The sequence below is a fragment of the Anser cygnoides genome, chromosome 3, assembly GCF_040182565.1.
Source record: "Anser cygnoides isolate HZ-2024a breed goose chromosome 3, Taihu_goose_T2T_genome, whole genome shotgun sequence".
Taxonomy (NCBI): domain Eukaryota; kingdom Metazoa; phylum Chordata; class Aves; order Anseriformes; family Anatidae; genus Anser; species Anser cygnoides.
This window is the reverse complement of record NC_089875.1, coordinates 106885291-106912323: the sequence shown is the minus strand read 5'-3', so window position 1 is coordinate 106912323 and position 27033 is coordinate 106885291. Positions and strand designations below refer to the sequence as shown.

Genomic DNA, 27033 nt, shown 5'->3' with positions numbered 1-27033 from the left:
TGCTGACAGGTATATTGTACGTAAAGCCTTCCCTGCCATGAGTCTCGTCAAAGGTGAAATACCAAAAATCGCACGAGCTCTTTCAACCAGAAAAACGCTGAGGCCCCCCCTCTAGGTAAAAGCACGTCATTTGGCACTTCAAAGCCCGGGTAGATGAAAGGATGCTCTCTTCCCAACTGCTGTTGCCAGCAGAAGCGATGCTTCCAGATAGAGCCCCAGCGCAGGATGCGCGCTGCCACCGGCAGCCCCGTTACAGACCCACCCGGTGGCTGGGTGTCCTCGGGGACACGGGCTGGCTGGCACCAGCGCGGCTCATGCACAGCACGCAGGGGTCAGGCACGATCACGTTACAGCCTCTCAGCAAGTTGTTCCAGGCCCGGAGCCGCTGACATTATCCAAGTGCGTGCCTCCGACCGGGCCGTGGGACGCTGCCTTGGCTCCAGCCTGAAGTGGGCTAGGGGCACACGGGGACAGCCAGCACGGCCCTGCTGCCAGGGGACGGCCCTGCCAGCTCCCATAACTCATGTGGATGTCTGAATACTAGGTCAGCTTTACTGCTTGCTGGTGAGATATTAACCTCGGCTGGTTTTTTCCTCCCTGCGAGTTAAAGCCCCTGGGGAACCGAGTCAGACGCTGCCCAAGAGACCTTGGGAGAGCAGGCCTGGTGTCACCCACCCGGTGTCACCCCTGACCGGTGCAAGCTGCAGCTTGTCCCGCTGGGGAGGTGTCAGGAGTGCTGGTGGCACCGGGATGAGGTACAGCTGAGGGATGGCCCTCCGTGGGTTCCCAGAGCCCCGCTGTGAGGACACGGCCACCCAGCAAGCCTCAGCTGAGGGAGCTGGGGTCCAAGCCCAGCAAGGCCTTGCCCCGGCTGAAATCCCATAGCCTGCCCCACACCGGCTCTCTGAGACCAGCCGGTCTCCGTAGGCCTCAGCCTCGGCCGCACTGAGGAGCAGAAACAAAGCCCCCAGAACTGGAACCAGAGCAAAGTTTCTGCCGGGAAGGGGAGGTTCAGCTCCGAGGCCCAGCTCTTGCTGCTTTCACACACCCACAGGCCTCTGCAGGGCTCCTCTGCTCGGGGAGGTGGTGGTGTCACCATCCCTGGGGGTGTTTAGGGAAAGGCTGGACGTGGTGCTTGGGGACATGGTGTAGTGGGTGATGTTGGTGGCAGGGGGATGGTTGGGCCAGGTGATCTTGGAGGGCTTTTCCAACCCTAATGGTTCTGTGAGCCCCACATGGGGACACGGCAGCAGGGCTTTGCCCCACCAGCACACAAACGCCACAGCAGCTGATGGTAGAAGCTCTCCCATGGCACAGCCTTCTGCGGTACCGACGGGAAGAGTGCAGAAAGACATGGTGGTGAAACCCATAAAACATAACCCTTCCCTGGGCTGGGACTTCTGGGCAAAGCAGGGCCCTTCCCTTAACACGTGGGCTGCAGGAAGAGAAATCTCTTACTGACAGTGCTTAGGGCGCAGCAAAATCCGAGAAGTGTTGAAAGGACACTCTTAAAAATAGGCTTTTATATTTATTTATTTAAATACATGTTCTCAGCAGGTTTTTTGATGAGTCAAACGTCAGCCCTGAGCCAAAGCCCAGCTCCGCTAATTACACAGGGGCAGCCTCCAGCGTGTCCTGGGCTCCATCCTGCTGTGGGACAGCTCTCCAACAAGGGAACCGGCCTCCCCTGCTGGAAAGCACCCACCTTGACGGCTCTTATTTTCCACCTACCTTTCCAGACCGTCTCAGCTGATGCAAGGGATGCCCAGCAGCTGCTTGAGCCCTGCTGTCCCCAGGGATGGGGTAGGGCCAGGGCCACCACCCCACAGCTCCCACCTTCCATCCCAGGACCTCTCCTCTCTGGGTCCCACTGGCCTCCACCTCATGGATATTTTTTCCTGGGGCTCAGAGGCACAGGATGTGAGATCTCCACAGCAAAGCCTGAAAAACCATCACAATTGTAATTTTTTATTTTTTATTTTTTTTTGTCAGGTTTGGTGCCAGAACTGTAGAAAACCCAGGTGAAGACAACATCAGGGAAAAGGAATCGAAGGCCAGCCTAGCGGTCCCATCGCCTGATAGAGGCAGGCTCCGATTTGAGCAATGCACACCTTTCCTTGCTGCACACGAGTTAATGCTAGAAAGGCAGATTAATACATAAACCTGCTCACCGAAGGGTGACACCAGCGCTGCGGTTTGCAGTGGGAAAGATTGAGGTTTTCCCGATGGCTCTGCAGAGAGCAAATCTGACATGATATATATGTTAACTTTGGGTTTGAATCCTTTTTGTTCCAGAGCTCTTATGCTGAGGGAATATATCTACTGAAGACTTGCAGAAAATCCAGCAAACGCCAGAAAAGAAGGCAAAACCTAAACACGTGGCGTAATATTTGTTGTCACAAGGTCAGATTGCTCAACGAACTACCTGTAGCGCCCTAGAAAAGCTCTGGTGGGAACACAACATGAAAAAGCAGAGTTCCCCAGCTCTGTTTTGGTTATCACGGTGAGAGGAGCCTGCTATTTCACCCACCAAACAAATTCCTCGTGTGTTTGCTCCCTGGCACTGCGGCAATACAGCTAGTGACCGCTGGCACCCCGCCGTGCCCCACCATCCCCATCCCTCCTCGCTCTCCAGCTGCCGTTGTCGCTCTGGGACACGGGTCGGAACTGTCATTCCCTTTTATTCTTTTTTTGTTCTCATACTCAGGGAATGAGCAACCTGAAAATGAGATCAGAAAGGGAGATTTCGCCCAGACAATTGCACGTCCCAACTCCACTTTAGCTATTGGTTTTGGAAGTCCAGCAAAGCCCGTCAAATACCACGACGGGGCAAATCAGCACTCGTGGCTTCAATGGATATCAGCGACGTTAAAAAACTCAGCAGCAGCATCCTCCAGCAGGGCCCCGGAGCCGCTGCCTCCCCCGAGGCCGTGTTGGCTGCGTGGGCTCCCGGCCGCTGGCTGGGTGCCACCCGCAGCTGGCACCGCGCGCTGCCAGCCCTCGCTCTTGAAGATCAGCCAGGATGTTAAATACTGGCCCTGCTGGGAAACCGTGCTTAAAGCCACCATAAAAAAAAAAAAAAAAAAAAAGGATTTGGTAGCTTTTTGCTCATTTTCCCGAGAATTCATGGGCTTACCAGGCCTTTAGCTTTCCGAAAATCTTCGCTTGAGTCCCCAGCAGACTTTGCAGCAGGGAAACATCTCCCGGCCTCCCTGCTAAACCACAGCAGCGTTTGGGTCGCCGCCGCCCGAACGCCTCCCGGGCTGCAGCTGCTCCCAAACACAACTTGCTCGGCTCGCCGCGAGACGCAGGCTTTGCGGAGGCGGCGTCAGCCCAGGCGGGATCCGCGGCGCTGCCCTGCAGTGAACTTTTTTCCATCGGGGCTGCCAGGAAACTTTCCAGGAGGCTCCGGGCCTGCAGGGAGCCGGTAGGTTTTGTTCGTGGCCAGGGCCTGAAGGCAGTGCCACCGCTCGGGACCGTGCCACCACCTGGAGCCCAGAGCCTCCTCTCTGTCGCCTGGAGCACCCCTGGGCGTGGTGCCGGGCACCCTCCGTTTCCAAAAACGCCCGAGGGTCTCCCGCTGTGGCTGGGGGTCTCGCAGGGGCTGGCAGTGGTCCGTAAACAGTGTGTCGCCCTCCTGGCTCCCCCATCTTGGGGGGGGCTTTGGGGGAGACCCCACAGAAGGGGAGCTGCCTGATCCCAACCCGTGGCTGCTGTCGGGGCCGTGGCGGCCTCCTGGGACCCTCCCCGAATAGCGACGACCCCCTGGACCCCCAGGGAAGGGGAGAGAGGGCAGAAGAGACAGCAGCATGCCCCCCATCTCGGGGGGATCCCGAGCTGCTGAGGGACCTTAGGGACCAGCCAGCAGCCCTGGCAGCCCTCCTGAGCCGGGAAGGCTCCCCCCCAACCCTTTTTCCCATTTTCTCCCCCTCCTTTTGGCCGCCCCGGGGGCTCCCTCCCCGCACGGCGCCGCTCCCCCCTCGCAGCTTTACCGCCCCCTCGCCCCCCTCCACCGCCCCCCGGGGGCCGGCCCCCGCCGTCAGCCGGCTCCGGCTCCGGCCCCCGAGCCCATGGGCAGCGGCAGCAGCCGGAGACGGGGCCCGGTGGCGACGGGGGGCGGCGGCGGAGGCGACCCCCGAGGGCCGGGGGCGGCCCCGGGCCCGGCGGAGGCGGCGGCAGGGGGCGAGGGGGCGGCGGCGCTGCCCGCCCCCGGCGGCCCCCCGCGGGAGGTAAGTGCCCCCCGGGGCCCTCGGCGAGCCCCTTCCCCAAATCGTGTCCCCCACAGGGTGGTCGCAGCCCCCCCGGGGGGTGCGGGGACGTTACCACCACCGCCCCGCCTCGCTCGGTTCACGGGGGTCCTTGCGGGGGGCTCGGGGTTACCCCAAGGTTCTCCTCACCCGCGTTTCCCCGGGACCCCCCCATGTAAATAGGGGGGCGGCAGTGCCCAGAGCCTGCCCCGTTTCCCCGGGACCCCCCCCATAAATAAGGCTTCCACCACCCCAACGGGAACCGGCCCCAGATGGTTCCCCGGCCGCTGCAGCCGCCCCCGCGGCGCTGCCTCAAGAACCGCTCCGGTTTCCTGGATTTCCCTCCGGGGAGAGCTGAGATTTGTTTGCTTTTCCCTTGCTCAGAAGTCACGGCGGCACCGCCACGGAGCCGGGACGGGGAGGGTCAGGCTGGGGGTCAGGGGAAGGGTCTGCACCCGGGGGGGGTCGGGCACTGGGACAGGCCGCCCGGGGCGGTGGGCACGGCACCGAGCCGCCGGAGCTCCGAAATCATGGGGTATCCGAGTTGGAAGGGACCCGCGGGGATTAAGAGGCGTTTGGACAACGCTGTCAGACACGGGGTCTGGTTTTGGGGTGGTCCCGTGCGCAGCCAGCAGCCGGGGGCTCGACGATCCTCGTGGGTCCCCTCCGATGCGGGGTGCCCTGTGTTTCTGCGGCCGGTGCCGAGGCCAAAAATCACCGGCGTCGTTCGTCTTAGCTGGAAGTTGTTGTGGAAGCCGTGTCCTGTTTGTTAGGCGGGCGCTGCTCCGAGCAGAGGCACCACCAGCCCTGAGGCCCGGGTAAAACATTCCCGGTGTGTTTCTGGAGGCGCTGAGACGTGTGAACGGGGCTTAGGGGCACGGTGCAGTGGTGGGATTGGAAGTGCTGGGCTTGCTGGTCTTTAGGGTCTTTTCCAGCCTAAAAAGATCCTATGGTTCTGTGATTCACCGACAGAAGTAAGTATTTAGGATGCAGTACTTTCAGGCTTGCATGCCTCAGTTTTGCTCTTTTTCTGTGACCAAACTGCCTGCCCGTGGCACGGCGACAATTTTCATGCAAACCGATTTGGCAACCAGGAGGCTTGGTGAGCACGAGAAATGGTTTTATGTGAGTCTTAAAGGAAAAGGAAAAAAAAGAAAAAAGAAAAAGGAAAAGGAAAGGAAAAGGAAAAGGAAAAGGAAAGGAAAAGAGAAAAAGGAAAAGGAAAAAGAAAAAGAAAAAGAAAAAGAAAAAGAAAAAAAAAGAAAAAGAAAAAGAAAAAGAAAAAGAAAAAGAAAAAGAAAAAGAAAAAGAAAAAAAGGAAAAGGAAAAAGAAAAAGAAAAAGAAAAAGAAAAAGAAAAAGAAAAAGAAAAAAAGAAAAAAGAAAAAGAAAAAGAAAAAGAAAAAGAAAAAGAAAAAGAAAAAGAAAAAGAAAAAGAAAAAGAAAAAGAAAAAGAAAAAAAGAAAAAAGAAAAAGAAAAAGAAAAAGAAAAAGAAAAAGAAAAAGAAAAAGAAAAAAAGAAAAAAGAAAAAAAAAAGAAAAAGAAAAAGAAAAAGAAAAAGAAAAAGAAAAAGAAAAAGAAAAAGAAAAAGAAAAAGAAAAAGAAAAAGAAAAAGAAAAAGAAAAAGAAAAAGAAAAAGAAAAAGAAAAAGAAAAAGAAAAAGAAAAAGAAAAAGAAAAAGAAAAAGAAAAAGAAAAAGAAAAAAAGAAAAAGAAAAAGAAAAAGAAAAAGAAAAAGAAAGGAAATAAGCTTTGGAAATGGCAAAAGGAGAGAGCTGGTACTGCTGGAGGTACGTTTGCAGGGCAGACCCGGTCTCCTACCTGCGCCGAGGTGGCCGCGGTCCCGCTCGATGGCAGCCCCAGCTCCCCCCCAGCTCCTCGCGGCCCACGGGCTGCGTGCGGCCGAGCAGGAGGGAGCTGCCAGCCGCGGGCACTGCTCGCAGGGTGCGGTTTGGGATTTCAGGGCGTTGCGCAAGCAGCCGTCCCACCCTTCCCACGGGGCCAGCCGGGCGGCACCACCCAGGGGTGCCCTCTGCTCCGTGAGCTGGGGGGCGGGAGGAGATGTGGGGCGAGGAGAGGACGGGATGGTTTGGCAGAGCTGCTGGGGGCCGTGAGGGGCTGGAGGAGCGGTCCCGATGGAGACCCAGCTCCGAACAGCCCCCAGCAGCTCCCCACCAGCCCCAAACCTTCCTTTTTAGGTCCTCCCCAACCCCCCCCCAGGGCTGCCCGTGCTTTTCCTCTGAGTCTTTGCTCGAGACGCCCGTGGTTTTGCAAACGCGGCCGCGGCGCAGATGTGGTGGCTGCTCCCCGGGGCAGCCGGGAGGGAAGCCTCAGGCGTTTCACCACCGGCTTCCCACCACGGAAAATCGAGCAGAGACGTTCAGGTCTTGCCTTTAGCAGCTTTTTTCCCCGGCGCTGCCCTGCTCCTTCCCGGAGCACGATGGCAGCAACCCACCGCCCAGCCGCAGCTCCGGAGGAGCACAGGCAGAGCCTGCGTTAACCGCTTCTGCAGGGCGTGCAGCACGCCTCCGGAACACCGATTAAACCCTCCAAGCCGGGTTTTTCAGCCCAAACAAGGCGCTTTCCACCCGTCGGTGCGTCACCTCGCTGCCGGACGCCCCCAGCCACGCAGCGCAGGGGCACAGGGTGGCAGATGTGGTTTCCTGCCCTTGCCAAACCAGGCCTCCGGCCGCAGAAATCTGATCGTCCGGATCTAGCCATTTATCTCTGCGTTTCCTTCCTGTTTTTATTAATGGCCAAAAATGCCCCCCCCCCGATTCCAGACGCTCGCTCTGCAGCTCACTCCCGGTGGCTACCGAGGAAAATTCCTTCCCTCTGTCAATTTAATGCTCCTTTTCTTCCTGAAAGCATCTGAAATGTCAGCAGAATCCACCAAAGAGTGAGCTGTGCTGTGCTCTCAGCCAGCATCAGTGGCCAAGCCCCTGTCCCCCCTCACAGCCGGGCTCCCCAAACCACCACTGCGTATTATTTTCCCCAGCATTTTTCGGCAGAGCACGGGTCATTTTTATCCTGACACCCCCCCCGACCCAAACCGAGCGCCGTGCACGCGTTCCCAGCCGGAGGACGGAGCAAGGTGGGGGGGGGGGGGGCATCCTTTCCCTGCTGAACCTATTTCCCCGTGACACGAGCCGGATTTTGTTCCTGAGACGTTGTTTTGGGCGGGGATCGCTGGCCTGGCCACCCACAGCATTTCTCGCGTCGCTGGAGGGTGCTGCCTGCCTGCCTGCCGTGCCAGCGGGGCCGGCAAGCTTTTTTTGATGCTCCCAATTAAACTTCGGCGGAGAGCTTGGGAAAGAAGTGTCGGTGCTGACGGATCCCCGGGAGAAGGTGGGAGCGGGTTTTGCAGAGAGAAGCACGTTTTGCCGACCAGGGCTGCCCTGTCCCGATGACTAACTAATTCTGCCTTCCGCCCACACGACACGTACGGCTCGTAACGTGGAGGAGTCAGCCACCGAGGGGGGGGAAAAGGCAACCGCCCGTGATCCAAACCCACCCTGAGCCCAGGAGCGTAGGAAGGAGGCTTCCCACGGGGGGAAGGGCTGAATCCGTGTGCGAGGAGATTCGGGGCAGCAGCGTCCTGCTGGGGGCGAGGATGAGGATGAGGAGGACAAGGAGGATGAGGAGGACGAGGAGGATGAGGACGAGGAGAATGAGGACGAGGAGGATGAGGATGAGGAGGATGAGGATGAGGAGGATGAGGCATGTTCTGGGAGGAAGCAGCCCCAGGAACTCAGCACAGCTCCGTCCTGGCAGCACGTAGAGGGGCTGCTGCCTGCTTTTTTTTGGCTGCAGGAGGCTGCCAGGAGGTGATGCTCCGTAACCAGAAGGAAATTCCCTTTGCTCACCATCAGCTCTCGCTCGCAGCCTTCGCTTTGCCCCAGGAGCCATTTCCAGGCTCTCCCAGAGCAAACGCTCAAGGCCGGGGACCCCTCCGAAAGGAGGCGCACTGCCTTTTGGAAGGTAGCAAAAGATGCTCCAGGTTTGTGGAGGCTCCGTTTGTAATTCCGAGCGAGCAGGCAGGATGCGAAAGGCCCGGGGCAGGCAGCAGATACCTCTCCCAGCCCCAGAAGCTACGTGGGGCTGCAGAGGCTGAGCCGGTGCCGGGAGAGGCGCAGGGGAGCCAAGGTGACGGCGGCAGCCCCGACGCCACCCAGCCGCCCCGGCGAGCTGTTTCGTTTCTGCTTTCTGGGCGCCGAGTACTGACTTTGGGCCTGCGCCTTGCCTGTTAAACCTCTGCGGGCATCGTCACAGGAGTCAGAATAACTCGCGTGAATCACCAGCTCCGGCCTCGGCAAGGCAGCGGCCAAGTCAGCACAGGGCCAGCTCGGTGCCAAGCCACGGCCCCTGTCCCTCTCCCCCCCTCCTTTCCCATGTGACGGTGCAGAAAAGCGGAGAAAGATGGGAATTTTATTCTTCTTGGCTGCAGGGGTTTCGCTTTACCACTGGTTGGGCTGGGGACTTGGGCAGATGTGGGGTCTGACCATCCTCCCAGTTTAAATTAAAAATTAAAATTTTATTAAAAAAAAAAAAATAAAAAAAATAATGAAATTAAATTAAAAGCCCAGGTTTGGCTTTGGTGGCCCACCCATCAGCAACCCGTGGGGTTGCAGCGTTAGAAATTTGGGTTTTTCCCCTGCAGACGGGGTCATTTCAGCGAGCAGCGTGGCGAGACGTGCTTTACAGCAGGGAAAATGCTGTGTCAGGTGGGAAGAAGCAGCTCCACGTTGCCGTAGCTTTCTTCATTGGCAGGTGTTTTCCTGCTGCTGGCCACCAGTCAGTGGGGCAGCGCACCTCCGTGGGGATCAGGAGGTGCCATCACGTAACACGCGGTGGCTCCGGTGGCCAGCCGGGTGCCCAAATAGCTGGAGGAGAGCTGGCAGGACTGCTGTTACTGAAGGGGATGCTCCTGCACCTGCGTCACCTTCACAGAGGTGATTTGGGGTGTAAACACAGCCCCCTAGAGCTGAACACAGCTCCCAAGCACTGCCACTGAAATACCTGGTCTTTGTTCTTTTCAAGGCTGTGTTACCTGCAAGCCCGCCTGACCCAGAGAACAACAACGTCAGCAATGAGTGAGTTCCCTTCCCTTCCCTTCCCTTCCCTTCCCTTCCCTTCCCTTCCCTTCCCTTCCCTTCCCTTCCCTTCCCTTCCCCCTTCCCTTCCCCCTTCCCTTCCCTTCCCCCTTCCCTTCCCTTCCCTTCCCTTCCCTTCCCTTCCCTTCCCTTCCCCCTTCCCTTCCCTTCCCTTCCCTTCCCTTCCCTTCCCTTCCCTTCCCTTCCCTTCCCTTCCCTTCCCTTCCCTTCCCTTCCCACGTGGGGCAGCTCAAGGTGTCCATGGCTCTCCCCACTGTCCATCTCCAAACTGTCCCACCTGAGAGTTTTGTGAGAGTTTTCTCTAACTGTTCGTAGCCCTAAATATTTCTTCTATACATATTTGTGAGTTAAAAAAATCCAAGAGCCACGCTGCCTGAAAAGATCCCGGCTCCAGCTTAAGTACAGTATAATGATTTACTCCTAGTCACGAGTGGTACAGAGTTTAGGATGTCTGTGTGTCATAAAGGCATCTTGAAGGACCTCATAAAAAGGTCATCCAGCACGTGTAGGATGGATAACATCGCTTTCCTCCCTGGGAATCACAAGGAGAAACCCATGAGACGCTGCCGTGCTCCAACAGTGAGGGGCAGGAGCATCCCTCGGGGACGGGGGAGTGGCGAGGACCTACTGCTCGGGGTGTCAACGTGAGATCTGAATCCTTCCTTCCAAAGACAAGGGTGCAGGCTGTGCCTCCAAGTCTGCAGCTCCTGCTGGCCAGAGCTGCACGCAGACGCTTTTTGGAGGTGGTTCAGCACCCAGCAAAAGTTCACGTGGATGAAATCAAAGCAGCTCAGGCCACAGAAGCAGTGGTTAAAGTGTGTGTAGGTGTCTGGTCCTACATGTTACGCAGGGCCGTGGGTAGAGTTATTCCAACACTCGTGTGGAGCAGCAGATGTCCTGATGGACTGCCTGGCTGGAGGAATTCCCGTAAAACCAATTAAAGAAATAAACGTGGAGTGGGGAGAAAAAAGGAGATAAGGAAACTCTGCAGCCCCACGGCGTGGTTGGGGCTGGCAGGGCCACCCGGAGCAGCTTGCCCAGCACCGTGCTATCTGCCAGCAGAGCAGGCACCCGTGGTGGGTGCTGGAGGTGGGCACCGACTGCAAAAACTCACGTGGGACCCCACTAAATGTCTAAAGCAGGCCCTAATAAACCTCCAGTCACCTCCGGGTGCCTGGCAACGTGTATGTATTCTTCACTGCATCGTGTTACATTTTTATCTTCCACCAAGCAATTGTTTTGTGAACCTCTCCCTGGCAGTGCACAGGTCGGATGACACGGCCCAGGAACGTTATAACGAGTGTTTAATTGCTCCCAAGCCCTGTGTCACGAGCAGAGTTACCCAAACCTGGCTTTGACCCATTTTCCAGCTGCGAGGTCTTGCGGAAGGCATTGTAATGATTAATCCTGGACTTGCCCATCCTCAGCAGAATGACTAAAACCCGTGGCCTGGATTCATCCCGCCTCATTTCCAGGCACATAACTGAGGTTGACTTGATTAATTTGACCGGCTGGCCCCCACGGGTCCCTTCCAGCCACGGCCACCCTGTGACTCTGGGCTCTCCACCATCCCCACCTTGTTGGGCTGGCTCACCATGCCCAACGTCTTGCCCAAAAGGCAGTTTTTGCTCAGTTTTTGCCCAATCTTGCCGTTTGCTCTTCCTCCTGCTTGGTGCATAGCTCATTGTCTATCCATTTAAAAAAATAAATGCCTCTTCCCTTAATCGTCCTCGAACACAGAGAGGCCGTTAGCTGGGCGGGAGCACACGTCTTGCTTTCCTCTTGCCTTAATTGTTTTGCTTTAGCCTCTTAAATCATTCTTATTACCACTTTTCTAACTCCCTCCAAGCTGTTAATAACTTTTTAGTGCTCAGATACCGTGTACAGACATCTTGATGGGTTGCCTTGGCCTTTTTTCCTTTGCTGTCCTACCAGGCTCTTCTCCTCCCAGCACTGCTCCTTCTCAGGTCTCTCCCTGCCCCAGAACAGCCAGATCTTGAATAATTTTTCCCTCGACGTCCTGACCTGCTGTTTTCTGAGTCGGGAAGCCTAACAGCCCTCGGCTGGACTCAACAGGCAGCGCCTCGACGTGGTTGCGTCCCTCCTGCTCCATCCCTGGCTTCTCTGTAGGTGAGACCACCAAGGGCCGCCCCCCCCAGGTCTGTGGCCCACCAGGTCCTGTCCCAGCCGTGCTCAGGTGTCTGTGCCCCAGATTCATGCCAGGACCAGGATAAACGTTTGGCCAAGGAGCTGCACCGGCTGCTTTTCTTCCGTGCACGATAACCGGGGTGTGCCCATCAGCGCGGAGCGGCCTGGGCCTGTCAGCTGCCTTAGCCCTCTCTGAAGATAGTTTCGGAGACGCAGGATGTGCTGGGGCTTCTGAAATCAAATCCAGACTTTGTCATTGTTTAACAAGGCCTTGAGATGAAGGGTCAGGCTAGGAGGGCCTCGTGAGGTCCCTGGCCCAGGCTCCGGCTCAGAGCCACACTCAGGGCTCCGTGCGGCCTGGCCGTGACAACCAGGCCGAGGCCTGCTGGCCTTGGGGCAGAGAGGTTTCTCTTTTTAAGCGGATGGAATCACTCTTTTTTGGACTTTCTGCCATTTTTCCAAATTAAACGACAGCTAGATTTGCCACAATAGCAGAGAGAAGGAACTTGGGCAGGGCCTTGCTCGTGAAGTAAACGCTGCCCCCTTTATCCCGCTCGATTCCGGGGCCTGCGTGGCAGGAGGCTTTGCTCTTGTCTTCTTAAAAGCACGTCCATGTTTCGCCGAGCTTGAATTTTACCTGGAGACTTTCTCTCGTGCTTGGGGGTCACCAGCCAGGCCAGAGCATGAAGAATAATTAACAGCGAGGAATCATGCAGTCGTTAGGAGGAACAATGGCTCTTCTGTGGCCCTGCGAGCAAGCTGCCAAGAGCTCTGCCTCTGATTCATCGCGTAACATGAAATTAGTTGGAGGACTGTCCCAGCGCAGGGTTTAAATCAATAAATCATGTGCCAGCTGTGTGTTTAAGTCGGATTTCTACATTTCCTTTTCCTGATTCTTTCAAATTCAAAAGAATTTGCTTTGCAGCTGCTGGTACGTGATCCTGGCTCGTGGACTGGCTTCCAGCTTTCCTCCCGTATGTGCTGCTGCAGCAGAAACCAGATAGCTCACAGTCCTTCAGGAGAAGAGAAAGGAAGAAAAGGAAGGAACAGAACTGGCTAAATCCTCCTCGGGAGCTGCCAGGAGAAGCTGCAGCCGAGGGCAGGGTGCAATGTCCGTAGCCCCAGGCCCACATGATGCGGCCGCCACGCCAGCTGGGGGCCAGGTGGCTCCCAGGAAAACATCAAACTGTTCCTGACGTGCACGGGGCATGGCGTGAGCACTGCGAGGTCAGGCCAGCTGGGCCTTCTCTCTTAAAAGGTGCAGCTACCTCCGTGCAGTTTGCTCCAACAGGCAAATGCTTCAGAAATTTTATGGACACCCCTGTGCCCAAGGAGAACCATCCTTGGCTGCCAAAGTTGGTTGAGGGTTTGTGAAAGCAGCTCCCATATGTGAGAAAGTTTCCTTGGAAAAGCATTTCAGGGCATTTTCCTTCCATTCAGGGCACTTTCCTTCGATTCAGGGCATTTTCCTTCAATTCTCATTCCACACTTACCCGCTTTGGGGCAGCTCTCATCTAATAACCGGGGTTCTCAGTTTTTTTCCCCAAGGGATGCTAACACCAAATTCATCCAAGCTATGAGGCCAAGGATGAGCTGGATCTCATCCTTAGAGAAATGGTAAGCCACAGATGCTAACGGTGATAGAGCTAGAGCCATGCTATCAGATATGGAGACCTCACTTTGGCAACCAACCAACTGCCCTACAAAACCATTTATTTCTTGCTTACTTATTCATGGGGGGCACAAAGTGAACGCACCGAGCTGCAGGTCTGTGAAAACGTGTTAATACCCAAGTTCCTCCGAGGGAATTGCGGGCCCAGCAGAGCGCACACGCAGATACCAAACCTGGAGGGGTTTGTTCAGGCCCCGGAGAGCCCGAACAAACAAAACTACTACATTTTATCTTACATATCTCTGAAGCAGAGGTACAAAATACCAAAACAGTGGAAACGCAAGCCGTTCCTACTGGCAGTGTCCAGCCCTATCGAAAGGGGCAAAAGCCAGAGGGCATGCAAATCCTGAAATAAATAAACAGAAAATAGTAAAAACACTTTTCTGCATAAAGCCTTGAAGCGGGTAACTGGTGTAAAGGTTATGGCGAGCTTTAGCTGGGCCTCGGCCATAACTCACCGGAGGGTTATGGGGTTACGGGATTGTGAGCCGCAGCATTGCAAGGACTTTACTTTCATGAACTCACCGACTGAAATAGATGCCAAGTAATAGCAAACGTCAGCCAGTGGTGGAAATTTGATGCGTTAGAGTATCTATGTCTTAGCAAGCCACTTGTATTGCGACTTTTCTATTCACAAACAGATGAAACCAGTGTCTTTTTGTGTCTTCAGAGCTGGATTCCCCCTCATGCCCACAATAACTCCTGCCCTTAACCAGCAGGTGCCCGGGAAGGAGCAGCAAGCAGCCGGCGGGGCGGCCGGCCGTGTCGTACGACTGCGCGGAGGAGGAGCTGATGGCCAGCATCGAGCGGGAGTACGGCCGCTGAGCCCCCGGCGGGGAGCAGAAAGCTGCTGCCAACGGACCACGGCCACCCCTCGCACGGCCAGGAGGAGGAGGAGGAGGAGAAGGAGGAAGGAGAGGATGGGCGAGAGGCAGCACGACTGCTCCAGAGGCACAGAGGGTGACCTGAAGAAAGCCCACCTGGCAATTCGGTATTTCAAAGCTCTTTTCTGAACCATATTTCCAAATGAAGGCATTTTAGAGTTCTGCTGAGTGCTGAGATATGGTGCTTTGAAGGAAGACCTTATTTTTTTGTTGTCCTGGCAGTGCAGGTGCTGTGCCTGCAGCACAAGGGCTTTTACCCCCCAGTGAAAGCAGGAGGCACGTCCCCAGGGCCACCTCGCCGTGGCCATGGCCATCTACTTAGAGAGGGGCTTGCAGAGCAGCTCTTTGCCACCCGTTCTCAGTCATCGCTCCTGGCCTTCCCGCGCATTTCTTTTCCTTCATAGCTAGTCTAGAAGAAAAATCACTACAATTTATCATTAGCTGAATCAGAAAGCCTGGATCGCCACATAAAATCGTATGTTTTCAGCGCTCCCTGACAGGGAAGCCTGGTATTTTAGGGTTTCTGCCTTTGTTTTACCTGCATCTTAATGTGTTATGAGTAGCTGCTTATTATCAGAACTAGAAAAGTACCTTATTTCTGTCTTCAGCTGAATCATAAAAGACGCCAGATGAAATCTTCGCAAAGAATGTGCAAGTGCAAGGGGAAACAGCAGGATGCAGCTGTATTTTGACTTTGTCATTCCTGAAATCTGTGTAAGAGAAAGAAATGGATCTGTATTCTGCGTAACTCTCAATAAAGGCAAATAAGCTGTTCAGAAAACGTCTCCCTGTTCAAGCAGCGAGTGGTCCCACGAGCCGAGAGCGGGCAGGAGGCACCCTTGGAGGATGGTGGCGAGGCTGGAGGCCCTGCGGAGAGCAGGCATCCTCGTGTAGCTGGGGGCAGCGGGGTGGGAGGTGGGATCTCTGCTCTCCTGGAAAAAAAAAAAAACATCCCATTTTGAACGGTAGCGCTCAGCAGCAGAAATGGTCTTTTTTAGCTCTGCTGAGCCGTAGCAGGGAGGCTGCCCGTTTCTCTGCAGCGCAGCAAGAGTCGGTGGCCAGATCTCCCATCGCTTGTGTTGGTTTTCGGCAGCTCTCAGGGACCTACTGGGGTGAGCAGAAAATGCTCGTGCGGAGAACAGGGAAAACACGGGAGACCTCCTGACTCTGGCACTGCAGGCAGCCGCAGCGCTCCATGCCCTGCCCGGCCTTTATCGCTGTAGGGTTTTAGATTTCCATCCAGCTTGGAATTCCTTCTTTTGGCCAGGACCTCCCTCCGAGGCTGCATTTGGTGACCGGTCCAGGTAACATCCCTAAAACCCCTTTCGGTCTGTCCTGAAGGAAAGCCTGTACTTGAACAACTTCGCAGGTTGCGTTCCTGCACCCAGGACACAGGTGTCCTCCTGCCTCATGCAGCGAGCGAGACGGCAGCTGAGCACAGGCTTTGAGCAAACCCCGCTAATACAACAGCAGTAAGGACGCGTGTTAGCAGATTAATCACCGCATTACTCATCTAACAAAGACAAACGCTCTGTACGGAGTCTTCTGCCAGCCTACACGTAGGAAAGCCTTGCCGGCCAGCTGTCTGCACATCGCTCCTGTTAGTGTTTTTTAAAGGAGGCAACCCCACAGCTGCTGGGAGGACTAAGGAGGGCCCGACTTGGAGCTATGGATGAGAAGTTACTCGTTAGTTTGTGAGCAGATATCAGCTGAGTTTGATATCAGATATCAGCTGAGTAGATATCAGCTGAGTACTGAGTTTGGCAACTCCCATAAATTCCGTGTTTCCTGACTGCCCGTGCAACCAGCTTACAGCTGCACGGCAGGGAAAGCCTTCAAGCCGTCCTTTTCACTTCAGGTGGTGTCTTGTCAGCCTGCCAGCGCTGCAGCAGAGGAGGAGCCACCTCCACAAGCAGCCACCAGACCAGGCGGAGCTCCAGGCTGTGATGGGACGGTCGCTCCTTCCCAAAGGATGGAGCAGATTTAGGAACCTTTTCGCTGGGTGGCTGCGTGCCGGGTAGCCCATTGCCCCGCGGATGCTTGCCGAAGCTTTCTGCATGCCTAAGCAGCACTCGTGGCCATCTGCACCCGTCAGGAAGTCAGCGTTACCCAATTTCCTTCTCCTGCGCTCCAGGACTGAACGAAGGCTGCAGTTGACAGAGGAAGAAAGAGATCTGGAAGGAAAATGCCTCAGGGCTGACGTACCCTGCAGAGAAGGCGACCCCACGGGGTGAAATGTGATTGCTGTGACCTGGCACAGCCGTGGCATCCTCCTGAACCATCCTGCAGTTTCCCTAGCCCGTACGTTGCCACTTTTTGAGTCACAACTTGCTGTTTTCCGCCTGTGTGAGTTTGCCTTTTCACGGCCGCAGCCCGCCTGACGCACGCTGCCTTGCCAGACGCGGAGGGAAGGCAAACAGAGACATATGTGCCGGCCGGCCGGGATCCAGGAGCGGGGAGAGGGGAACAACCACAGCACCTTCCCCTCTCATCCTCCGGCCGCTCCCACGACGGATGCGTCGCTCCAAGGGCAAAGCCTCAAGCTCCCCGCTCCCTGAGCGCGGGGCCTGGGTCACCTTGCAGCCAGCAGCTGGGACAACGCTGGCAGCAGCGCCTCCTCTCCGCCCGTCTCCCGTTCCCTTACGTGCCCCCTCCTGTTCCCACGCCGGTGCCATCTCAAAACGTAGCGGCTAGAAATAAACGTCGCCGTAATCCGGGAGGCAGCCGGAGGTGCTTAAAAATGTAAACAAGTCGCTGCTGCTGTCACCCTGGGCGGGCGCGCCCTTCCCTGCCGAGCCCTGCGGGTCACGGCCAGCCTGCCAGGGCGGCTTCCCCGCCAGGGCACGGGGGCAGGAAGGAGCAGGGGTAACGCTGCTGTCTTTCGGGGCAAACCCTCACCTCGTCTTTAATTGCACCGCGCGTGTCACGCAGAGCTCGCAGCACGCGGAGCAGCGAGCAGGTCGGTACCTGCTGGGATTAGCTCCTGGAGGCGTGCTACAAGAGGACAGTCACGAATCTCAGGATTTGTGTTTTCACGCAAAAAAACCCAAACCCTGGCGGTGATGTGCGCGCCCTACCAAATACACGAGAGGCGTTGTGTAAAGTCAGAAGTGGACAAGCGCCGGTCAGCCTACGGCCAGACTAAAAAATAAAAAAGTGCTGTGTTTGAAGGTAAGTGAGCCAGTGAGCCCTGAAGTCTTACGCTGGCCTCAGTATATAACCTAAGTCAGATGTCTTTACACAGCTCCAAAACATGTTCACAGGAAACCTGAAATTTCACTTTTTTTATGATTTAAAAGCAGTCATATTACATAGCTTTTAAAATAGAAATTTAAAAAAGATAGGTACCCGAATGTAATTCTACTTCTTTAAAATATAGACTGAAAGAGACTGGAGGTCCCTCTCGCTCCGTAACCAACCCTCGCGCAGCACAGCGGCAGGAGCAGAAGGAGCGACCTGAGCCTGAGCGGCGCGGCGGCCCAGCCACCCGTCCACGCACGTCTGCAGGAGAAAGAGCCGCCCACAGGAGGGAAGAGCCGCGTTTGTGTTCCCACACCCGCCAGGAAATTCTGTGTTGTCAGCCCATCAGGTCCTCCCCGTGATGCAACAACCTAACACAACGTTTTATTAAATTACGGGGAGAGTTCCCAAGCCAGTTTGCTCAGGCGGACACCAAAAATGGTTGGCTTGGGGGGAAAAAAGCAAACAAAGAAAAAAGCCACACATGAAGTACAAAATTGGCTATCAGATCGAGACAGGACAGTCCCCCCCCATTACAGGCATGCTAAAGCAGCATCTAAAAGTCAAACCTCTTGTTCTAGGGAACTTCAGAGCAAAAAAGAGCAGCATTCTCTCTTTCTTCACCACACTAATGTGGAAAACGGGGCCCTGCCCCCGAAGGGTAACGCTGCGGGCACTCACTGCGCCTGAGCGCGTTTTCGGCCGAGCCCTGCGGAGCACAAAGCAGGCCTGCACGTGCACACGCTCGGCGGCACGTACGCCAGCCGGAGGGACTGCAGCGTGGCGAGAGCAGGGCGTGGGCGCCTTCAAGGCGAGGCACACAGCTCCAGCGCACCCAGCGCAGGCTGGAAGCCCGCTGCCACGCGTTCTAGCCGTACGCTGACGGGTAGGAACAGCGATTTCGCTCCCCGGTCACACTTACACCCAGCGTAAAAGAAAATCCATTCAGCGGGGAGAGTATTTCATTTAATAGAAAAGGGTGATTTCATACAAAGTACTGGGGGGAAGTATAAGGCCACACAGAGAGCATCATCGGGTGGACACGGTGGCTATTTTTTAAGTTAAGACACGATTAGTATTTCCTCTGGTGCTTCGATACAGGTAAACGAAAGCCTGGAACAGTTTCCTATAAGGTGCACAAGCATCCACAATACATAAAAAAACTTGATTTTTCATTTCTCCTGTATTCAAAAAAAAAAATAAACCACCCCCGGAGACCCAGCGAATTATTCACAGGTTATCTTGCCCTTTTTGCATTTTTTTTCAGTAGATTTTGATATGCTGGTTTAGTGGGACCGAAAGGATCATTTTTAGTGTCAAGGCTGCTCAACTGTATTCGTGCTTCTGCATCCGTTGGAGCAGATCCATCACAGCAGCCTGGCTCCTCCCAACTTTGCTGAGGTGGAGCGTGGACTCGGGAGTGCCCAGCACGTCGAGCTTCACCAAAAGTCACAGCATCCCCCACTCACAAAGGGTATGGACTTGGTTGAGGTTGAAATCCTCAAGACTTTTATTCTGCAATCATTCTGTTGTGTTTTGAAACAACGACACACACAGATCTCAAAATCTCAAACCTCCAATGCCAGCTGCACAAGGAGGGTGTAACAGCAGCAGCCCGCTGCAGGATCGGGATCCCGAAGCGTTACAATCCCAAACACTGAGTTCTCAAACATCGTGAGTTTACAAAATGCTCTGAATGCGTTTCTTTAGGCTTCCTGAAAAATCGTTTCCGAAGCCCTGGGTCTCATCCTGCACACCCCTACTAATGCAGGTCGAGTAATTTGCCTGCATACCGAGACCAAAATGAATAAATACAAAATATATTTGGTATAGAAAACACTAGTATAAAAATTAAAAATCACCCTGTTTCACTGTCCATCAGAATATTAACAGCAAGCATTACAAGTGACTTTTTTAACCTATTGCCGAAATCGTTTCAAAAAGAGTTCTGCTTTCCTGAAGTGCTGGTGATTGCATTTGCCCCAAAATGGAAAACAACAACGCACAGGGAAGGGGTGAGGAAAGACAGGCCAGATTTCTCACATAGCATTGTTAACCGAGGACCTAAAAAGAAGGAAGCTGAAGTGTGCGCAGACACGCTGGGGGAGGAGGGTCGCACTGTCAGTTCTCTTGCAGCCAGCAGAGCCCTTCCCGATTTTCAGGAAGCTGGTGGAGGCGGCGCGCCCTCAGGCTAGCCCTGGCAGACAGATGACGGCACGGGGATGAGCATACCGAGAGCGCTGCTGCTGCTGCTGCTGCTTTTCGGTTTCTCCACCGTGGCGATTCTGTTCAGTTTGCCAACCTCTGTCTGCCAGCTGGGAATCTTCTTCGTGGTCATGTGGCGGCGGGTGTGCTTCGTCAAGTGGTCGCTGCGCATGAAGCGACGCTCGCACACGGGGCACGCGAACTTCTTCTCTCCCGTGTGAGTTCGACGGTGGCGGGACAGTTCGTCCGAGCGGGCAAACTTCTTGTCACAGCCTTCCCAGTTGCAGCTGAAAGGCTTTTCTCCTGCAGGACACAAAAGAAACGCAACTTATTTTCAATAAGCTCCATTTCATCAAAGAACTAACTTGTAAGTTACAGCCTACCTCGCAAAATCTGATCTGTTTCACTGAACTGCTCACGCAGGAAGCCACCATTTGCTGAAGTAGAAGCTGAATCCCAGTTTCAGGGAAAAAATCATCGGTCTTGTTTCTACTGATTTCCTCACACCTATTCAAATGTTCTTTAATCAAGCCTATTTTTTTTTAATTATCCAAAACCCCAGCTAAGGAAAAACGATTCTTCACAAAGCAACGTTACCTATCGACTGAACCAGAAGCAAATCCCTCTGAGCCTGTCCCTCCTACGTGGCCACAGCTCTGTGACCGCTACACGACATCAGCAAACATTGTGGGCAAGAAGAAACCTGGAATCTAACCTCCCAGGCCCACCGAAGCGCTCCAGCTCCGCATATCGGCGCGGCGTACCGAGGAACGGCCCAGCCCTACCTGCCACCCTACACGCCTGCACGCCCAGACCCCGACGGGAGCTCCGTCTGCCAGGCAGCGCAAGCAGCCAGGAAGGCTTTCAGCGTCACCTCGGCGCCTGCTTAACGTCGGAACCGTCCTAACCGATGTGATCCACCGCCCGCACCCCGCAGGCCTCCAGATAAACATCTAGCACATGACCCAGATTTACGGCATCTCTTTGGAGCAGAACAAGAAGCCCAGCGGAAAGGATGCACCGCAGCAGCTCTGTCCTCATCGCAGGGGTGAAGCTCTGCACTGGGTGAGTGATGGCAGCTGAACGAGTGGGATGAAGCAGGAGCAAGCTGAAGCTGCTCTGCCCGCTGGTGCCGTGCAGCGGGCTGGCTTCCCCGCGGATCGGCAGCGGTCCGGGCTCAGAAGACACGTGCTGCCAGCCCGTGGCTGTCCCGCAGCACCAGGTTAAGTCGGCAGCCTGGAGCACGTCCCCGCAAACCGGCGGCTGAACCAGCCGAGCTCTGCTTTACAAGGATCATCGGCTTCGCGCAGAGTTTAAGCTCTTTTCCCAGAGGAACTGTACGGACAGGCTGGCAACCTACTGGGAAGCCTTGCCATGGAAGCTGCCTTCCAACAAACCACAGAGGGTGGGGGAAGTAAGGCAAGGAAAAAAATAGACAAATGTTTGAATGAGCTGTTCTGTACCAATAATCTGCTATCCTTGTCCCTCAACATCAAAAATAGTCCCTTCCAAGAGCTCAAAAGTTAGTTGTAACAGAAGCTCTGAGCTAGAAGAAGGATAAGTAAAACACATTTATACTGCCTGCACGCTAACCAGGTGTTACAGAGCCAATTAGCTCTTATTAACTGTAATTAACGTTCATTTACTCACACAAAGGGAGTTCTGAAAGTAAGTGAAAACAGTTACATCCCTGCAGCAGCTCTGCTTCCCAGCACAGTAGCCCAAAACCTTAATGCCCACCCCTTTAGCCTAGACAAAGCTCTAGGAAAACGTGCAGCATTTGACTTTCTCTCTTCCCTTTTGCTTTCCCTTTACCAAAATGAACGCCGACCACCTGTACTACGCTTTGGAGATCCCTCCACGCTCAAAACAAAACCTTGCACAATTCACTTCAGCCTAGTCCAGATGGCAGAGGTCCACTCCAATCCAAACACACGCACGCAGCGGGCTACGCTTCGCTCCAACTAAAGCATGTGAAATTCAGCTAACGCTACGGGGTCAGCTGAGGTCTCCGAACAAAGTCTGTCTTGTTTTGCCCGCCCGTGAAGAATGAACATTCTTCTCTTCTCCCAGAGGAGGCACAAAATTCCTGATCACCTGCCCCTTCCCTTTCCCACCCCTCCCAGAGGAGCCGCGCGTTTCGGCACCCCGACGGCAGGGCCCATCCCCCGTTACGCACCAGTGTGGGTGCGGAGGTGGGCTTTGAGGTGGGAACTCTTGAAATAGGTTTTCTTGCACCCCGGGAAGTTGCAAACGTAATTCCTCCGCCTAGAAAAGTCCACCTGGGGGGTGCAGCTTTGCCCGGAAGCGATGAACACGGGGGCTGGAGCAAGGGGCAGTAACTTGGTGCTCCCCACAGTCACGACTGCTTGCGGGCACTGCGGTGCCTGCGTGACAGCAGTCTGCGGGAGAACCAACATGACGGTCCCCTGAGGCACGGAAGGTCCCATGAGCAGGGGCTGGGAAAGCGGGGCTGCCTGCGGTAAGATGGGTTTCATCGGAGCCGAGACCGCTGGAGCAGGAGGCTTGACGTAGGCGTTAATCATGCTGCTTTGCCTACTCAGGGGGACGGAGATCTGGCACAGAACCTGGGGGCTCGACACGGGGGCGGGCGTCACCGGGGCGGCTCTTTTTTGCGAGTCACTGTCACAGTTCTTTGGTACGTGGGGCTGTGGCGAAGCGGGGCGGGCTGGAGGCTGCCCTTTATTGGTCGCGGGATCGCCGCAGTCACGCGCACGGGGTCGATGCACCGGAGAGGTTTTGTTGATGACATCAGCAGCAGCACACGCGTCCTGGGGCGGTCTGGAATGTCTTCGGTCGGCTGCTCCGCACCACTCGGCGGAAGCGCCGCAGCCCGACGCCGCCTGCGTCTTCTCGTGCGGGGCGGGGAGGTGGTGGTACGCAGAGCTGTCACCCGTGTGGCGGATCACGCTCGTGGCCATGGCCCGGCACGGCTGCGGGGCAGAGGGCTCGGCCACTCGACTCTCCACGCTTATAACCGACGGCTTGCTCGCGGGGGACGCGTCGGTGGTGGAGGTGAGCGAGCAGGCGGCCGTATTCGCCATGACAGTCCTCGGCTTGGAGTAAGTGACTTGGGAGGAGAGCAGCATCGCGGCCGACATCTCGACGAAGTCCGGGCTGTGCGGCGGGGTCATGCACTGCACAAAAAGAGCGCCGTTACACAACACTGCAGCTTCATAGCACGGTTCTCTACGGTTTTTACCGCGAAAAGAAAATTCAGCCTCCTCCCCAGAATCTCAGAAACTGCTTCCTGGGGAAACCAGTTAAAGCACGCGTTGCTTCACCTGACAGCCATTGGGAACAGGCTTCAAAGCACACTAATAACAGGAATGCAATGAGGCAGACTGTAAACCCATTTAAGATGTTCCATGTCTACTCGCTGCCTTACGAAAACCCTCTCGTTTCTCCTCCTCAGCAACAGGTACGGATTGAAGAGGCTACGAGCACTCCGCTGTTCGCAGCAAACTGACCCGTGACAGCAATACTGTGCCATTTAAACTGCTGCCTTCCAGCAAGACCTCAGTCTTACAATAGTGATCCCCCATCAGCTGGCAGGGCAGTAGGATAAACACACACAAACTGCTCTCCCCCTTCGCCTACCCCTTTCTCTCTGGGCTCTCTTGCCGCCACCACCTCTCCTTCCTCCTTTAATACCAAAAACTCAGCCCACGCCTGGCTCCTGCGCTGCTCAAGAGACAGTTCCAATACTGAGTGCCAGGAGTCAGAGGGAAGCAGCCCAGCAGCCAGCTGCGGTGCCACCTCAGCCTTTTTTCCTCTACTATTCCTTTCTTCTGACCTAGCTGCACACTGAAAGTCTACTGGCTGAAAGAGGGCTTAGCCTTCTAAAACCCCAGTGGCACAGAGGGTTGCCTTTTCTGCTGTTGTTGTTTTGTTTCTTTATCTACGTTTATTGCAACACAAATTGCAACAACAACAAAAAAGTGATTCAACTGACATTAGTCAGCCAGGGTAGGCCAATGCTCTGGAGAAACAGCAGGCTACATGTAGAAACATAACATAAAACTAATTAAAATCCCTGTTTCATAATGGTAACCTGTACTTTCTCTCACAGCAATCAGAGCGAAGCCAAATGTCGTCAGGAGCCTTTTTCCTAAAGCACTTCCAGATAAGTCAGCGCTGAATCACCGCGGCTCGTTCTGCCTTTCTTACTCAGAAGTCTCCAAGAGGCAGGAAGCGATTTTTCCACCGTGCGGGTGCCGGGGCCCTGGCCCAGGCTGCCCAGCGAGGCGGTGGGGTCTCCTCCTTGGAGGCCTTCAGAAGCCGCCTGGACGTGGTGCTGGGCACCCTGCTCTGGGTGGCCCTGCTGGAGCAGGGGCTGGGCCGGGGCCTCCTCAGGTCCCTGCCCACCTCAGTGCTCCGGGGTCCTGCGAAACCTCCAGCCAGCACCCAAACTGCCTTCCCACATCCCTACATTTGCTACCCAGAGACAGCAGAAAGCCCCAAGCTCAGCAAGGCCCCCCCTCACTATTCCATGTATACACACACAGCACTGGCCACGCTGTGGCTACTCCCTGCAGGGACACGTAAGCAAGGTGAGCATCCTTCCCGTGTAAATTAAAACATCGCAGGGATGTAACCTCCAGACATCACGCGCTTATTCCGCAGTCATGTTTCTCTTACCAGTGTAGACAAATAATCCTTTGGTAACTCAGAAGTAGCCTCGGCGTGCATTGTGAAATCGCCAGAGTCCGAGAAGGGCGTAAGGGGTCTTATCTTCAACAGGTCACCCTTCTGCGATCTTTGCCCCCAGGAGCTCATGCAAACAAGTGCTTCGACAGCTTCGATGTCATTCTGCTCCAAGGTGCCGCTGGAAGACCTCTCGCTGTCGTGGCGCTGCCGTTCTCGGATGGACTCGTAGATGTCCACAATGTCAACCTAAACGCAATCGGATTACCGGCTGTTAGGACACGTCCGGAGACAAAGCTGACACCACCCACACGCTGTCTGCTCGCCATGAAGGTCATCTGAAACGGATCCCAGGCCTGCAGCAAGACTTTTACCAGGCAGCTCAACTCTTCCCCTCCCCCTGCCAGCTCGCCTCCCCACCCCCTTACTCTTCTTTAAAAAAAAAAAAAAATGACTTGCAGGAAAGGAATTGATATGTGTAACATGCAGCTCGGGTTTCCAGAGCTACTTTCCTGGATGACACCGCTCTGAACACACACAGCCCTTGCTTGCACACAAGCAAAAAAGAAGAATTCTACTTCCAACCTTGTTTAGACAGGGCTGTCTCCCAGACCCCAAAGACTGCTGGTATTTAGCACTAATCTCACTCCTGCCTCATTGAGAACGTAGCTTCCAGGCTGGCGGTACGATGCTCTGAGGTCTGATCTCTGGCTCAGGGTACCACGCGTCGCAAAGACACTTCAATCTTATTTTTACCAATAGGAAGACTGGGGCGGGGGGAAGGAAGGAAAATAGCCTTCGAAGCGCAGTGCGACTTGTTGGTATCGCACTTGAAAAAATGTGTGGCGCTGCACAGGGGCTCGATATCCCAAAATGCACTGAGTACCACGAAGACAAACCTAATCGTATTGGTTTGTTTCCAAACGCGAGCATCACAGAAGACACGTGCGTGCACGCACACACGGCAGCACGCGACTCTCCTGTGAAAGGGCACCCCAACTTCATAAAGCTCTGGGACTTCATACAGGCTGGGATTCAGCAGTGCAGGGTGAAATTCAAGCCCCATGCCGCTATGCAGCGCTGATATACTGCAGGAAAAGGCTTTTAATTAAAAAACCAAGAACCTTGTTATCACAGCCTCAAACCCTACAGGGAACTCTGCTCCTTGGGTGACATCCCTTTGGGACTGGAGGCCGGGAGCTTTGTTACTGACTCAAGTAACAAGCTCAGCGGTGTCACAGGGATACAGATGCGTGTGTGACACTGTTGCCACTACAGAGACACAAATGTTTCCAACAAAACGGATCTGAAACAGGAGGGAGCCACTCTCAGAGGGTTTTCTAACCTAAAACATGAGGTACCCAGTGCAGAGACGTGAAGGCTAGGGACAGGGAGGGGTCAAAGCACTCTAAATTAGGAAGCCAAGGGGTTAGCTGCTCAGAAAAATAAATTAAAAATCTCCACTGAAAATAACGAAAACTGGAACGAGGGCAAGCACCGATGCAGCGTGCAAGCCCAGATCACCTGTCAAATAGGTGCCACACCACGTGAGGCTCGGCACCGGGCAGCCAGAAAGCCTGCGAGCGTTTGTCAAAGCTCGGCTGCAGGCAAAACCAAGCCGGCACATTTATTATTATTATTATTTTTTTTAGCCGACGTTTCAGGAGCACGGCTTTCCCTGCAGCAACGCGACAAAATATTCCCCTGCTTCAAGAAAAAAAAAAAAATTAAAAAAAATAAATAAATAAAAAAGGGCTTCCCGAGGCCAGGCCAGGCCCTGCCCGCTGCCAGGGAAGCGGCTCAGCACCACGCCTGGCCGCCTGTCCTCGCCTCACCCCGCCGCTGCCGCAGCGCCGGGCCCCCCGCAGGAAGCGGGGGCTGCTCCCCGCGGCGCCGACGCTTCCCCCGCCCCGGGGCCAGGCGGCGGCACCGGGAGGGGCCGGGGGGGACCCCGGGGTCCCACAGGCTCCTCGCCCCTCAGGGTGCCGGCCCCAGCCCCCCCTCAGGGTCCCCACCTCCCCTCAGGGTGCCGCCCGCAGCCCCCGCAGGGTAACGGTCCTAACCGCCCCTCAGCGCCCCAACCGCCCACCGCCCCTCAGGGCAACGGCCCCGACGACCACCCCTCAGCCCCCTCCGGGTCCCGATATCGCCTCGGGATAACGACCCCAGCTCCTCAGGGTCCCGACCCCAGCCCCTCATGTCCCGATATCCCCTCAGGGTCGCGATATCCCCTCAGGGAACCGTCCCCAGCCCCTCCGGGTCCCCATATCTCCTCAGGATAGCGACCCCAGCCCCTCAGGATCCCGATATCCCCTCAGGGTCCCGACCCCACCCCCTCAGGGTCCCGGTATCCCCTCAGGGTCCCCACACCCCCTCAGGGTCCCGATACCCCCTCAGGTCCCCACATCCCCCTCAGGTCCCCACACCCCCTCAGGTCCCGATCTCCCCCCAGGTCCCCGCCCCCGCCTAACGGTCCCCTCACCGCCGAGCACGTGCCCGCCGCGGCCCCGCGCTGCGCCCCCCGGGATCAGGCATAGCGCCCGCCCTCTCCCCTCCCTCAGCACCCCCCCGGCCCGTGCCGGCGCTCACCGCGGCCGCATCGCCCATCCCCGGGCCGGGCGAGCCGTGCATGGCGCGGGCACCGCGGGCGGCGGCGGTGTGAGCGGGCTGGCGGCACGGCGCGGCGCGGCGCCCCCGCCCCCTCCCCTCCCCCGCCCCGCCCCGCCCGCGGGGCCGGCGCCCAGCCGGGGAGCGGCCCTCCGCCAATCAGCGCGCGGCGCGGCCCGCGCTCGGCCAATGGGGAGCGGCGGGCGGCGTGATCGCGGCGTGCCGCGGGGCTGCCGGCGGGGGGGGCGC

General features: G+C 55.7%; 2 protein-coding genes and 1 long non-coding RNA gene across 28 annotated transcripts; 1 reads left to right on the top strand and 2 right to left on the bottom strand.

Moving 5' to 3' along the window:
• Window positions 1-1515: 1515 nt before the first annotated feature.
• LOC136790524 (uncharacterized) lies at window positions 1516-3272 on the bottom strand. Of its 2 annotated transcripts, none has more exons than XR_010830623.1 (2): window positions 3137-3272; window positions 1516-3041 (listed from the first exon to the last, which is right to left on the bottom strand). It is a non-coding gene; the product is annotated as an uncharacterized lncRNA (long non-coding RNA). The 2 variants fall into 2 exon arrangements; XR_010830622.1 differs by having other exon boundaries at window positions 1516-3038; window positions 3137-3266.
• Window positions 3235-18525, top strand: CYS1 (cystin 1). Of its 25 annotated transcripts, none has more exons than XR_010830612.1 (6): window positions 3280-3427; window positions 9287-9339; window positions 11296-11490; window positions 12434-12766; window positions 13900-17235; window positions 17444-18525. XR_010830612.1 is itself a non-coding variant. In XM_066994922.1 (4 exons), exons 1-4 carry the CDS (start codon window positions 4071-4073, stop codon window positions 17664-17666), a joined length of 756 nt encoding a protein of 251 aa, XP_066851023.1. In that variant the 5' UTR covers window positions 3996-4070; the 3' UTR covers window positions 17667-18525. The 25 variants fall into 25 exon arrangements, 6 of the variants coding, with proteins under 6 accessions (XP_066851023.1, XP_066851025.1, XP_066851024.1 ...); XR_010830609.1 differs by lacking the exon at window positions 3280-3427 and adding an exon at window positions 4037-4229 and having other exon boundaries at window positions 13897-17235; XR_010830616.1 differs by lacking the exon at window positions 3280-3427 and adding an exon at window positions 5865-6036.
• KLF11 (KLF transcription factor 11) lies at window positions 18253-26883 on the bottom strand. The gene is made up of 4 exons (XM_048071315.2): window positions 26767-26883; window positions 24172-24426; window positions 21689-22667; window positions 18253-19812 (listed from the first exon to the last, which is right to left on the bottom strand). The coding sequence occupies exons 1-4, from the start codon at window positions 26806-26808 to the stop codon at window positions 19496-19498; spliced, it is 1593 nt and encodes a 530-aa protein (XP_047927272.2). The 5' UTR covers window positions 26809-26883; the 3' UTR covers window positions 18253-19495.
• Between the last annotated feature and the right edge of the window lie 150 nt (window positions 26884-27033).

Coding starts and splice junctions, on each gene's coding strand:
- CYS1 (XM_066994922.1), top strand. CDS start 4,071: ATGGGCAGCGGCAGCAGCCGGAGACGGGGCCCGGTGGCGACGGGGGGC. Junction 4,230..9,286: donor CCGGCGGCCCCCCGCGGGAG/GTAAGTGCCCCC, acceptor GTTCTTTTCAAG/GCTGTGTTACCTGCAAGCCC. Junction 14,172..17,443: donor AAAGCCCACCTGGCAATTCG/GTATTTCAAAGC, acceptor TTTAAAATATAG/ACTGAAAGAGACTGGAGGTC.
- KLF11 (XM_048071315.2), bottom strand. CDS start 26,808: ATGCACGGCTCGCCCGGCCCGGGGATGGGCGATGCGGCCGCG. Junction 24,427..26,766: donor GGATGGGCGATGCGGCCGCG/GTGAGCGCCGGC, acceptor GATTGCGTTTAG/GTTGACATTGTGGACATCTA. Junction 22,668..24,171: donor AGGATTATTTGTCTACACTG/GTAAGAGAAACA, acceptor CTTTTTGTGCAG/TGCATGACCCCGCCGCACAG.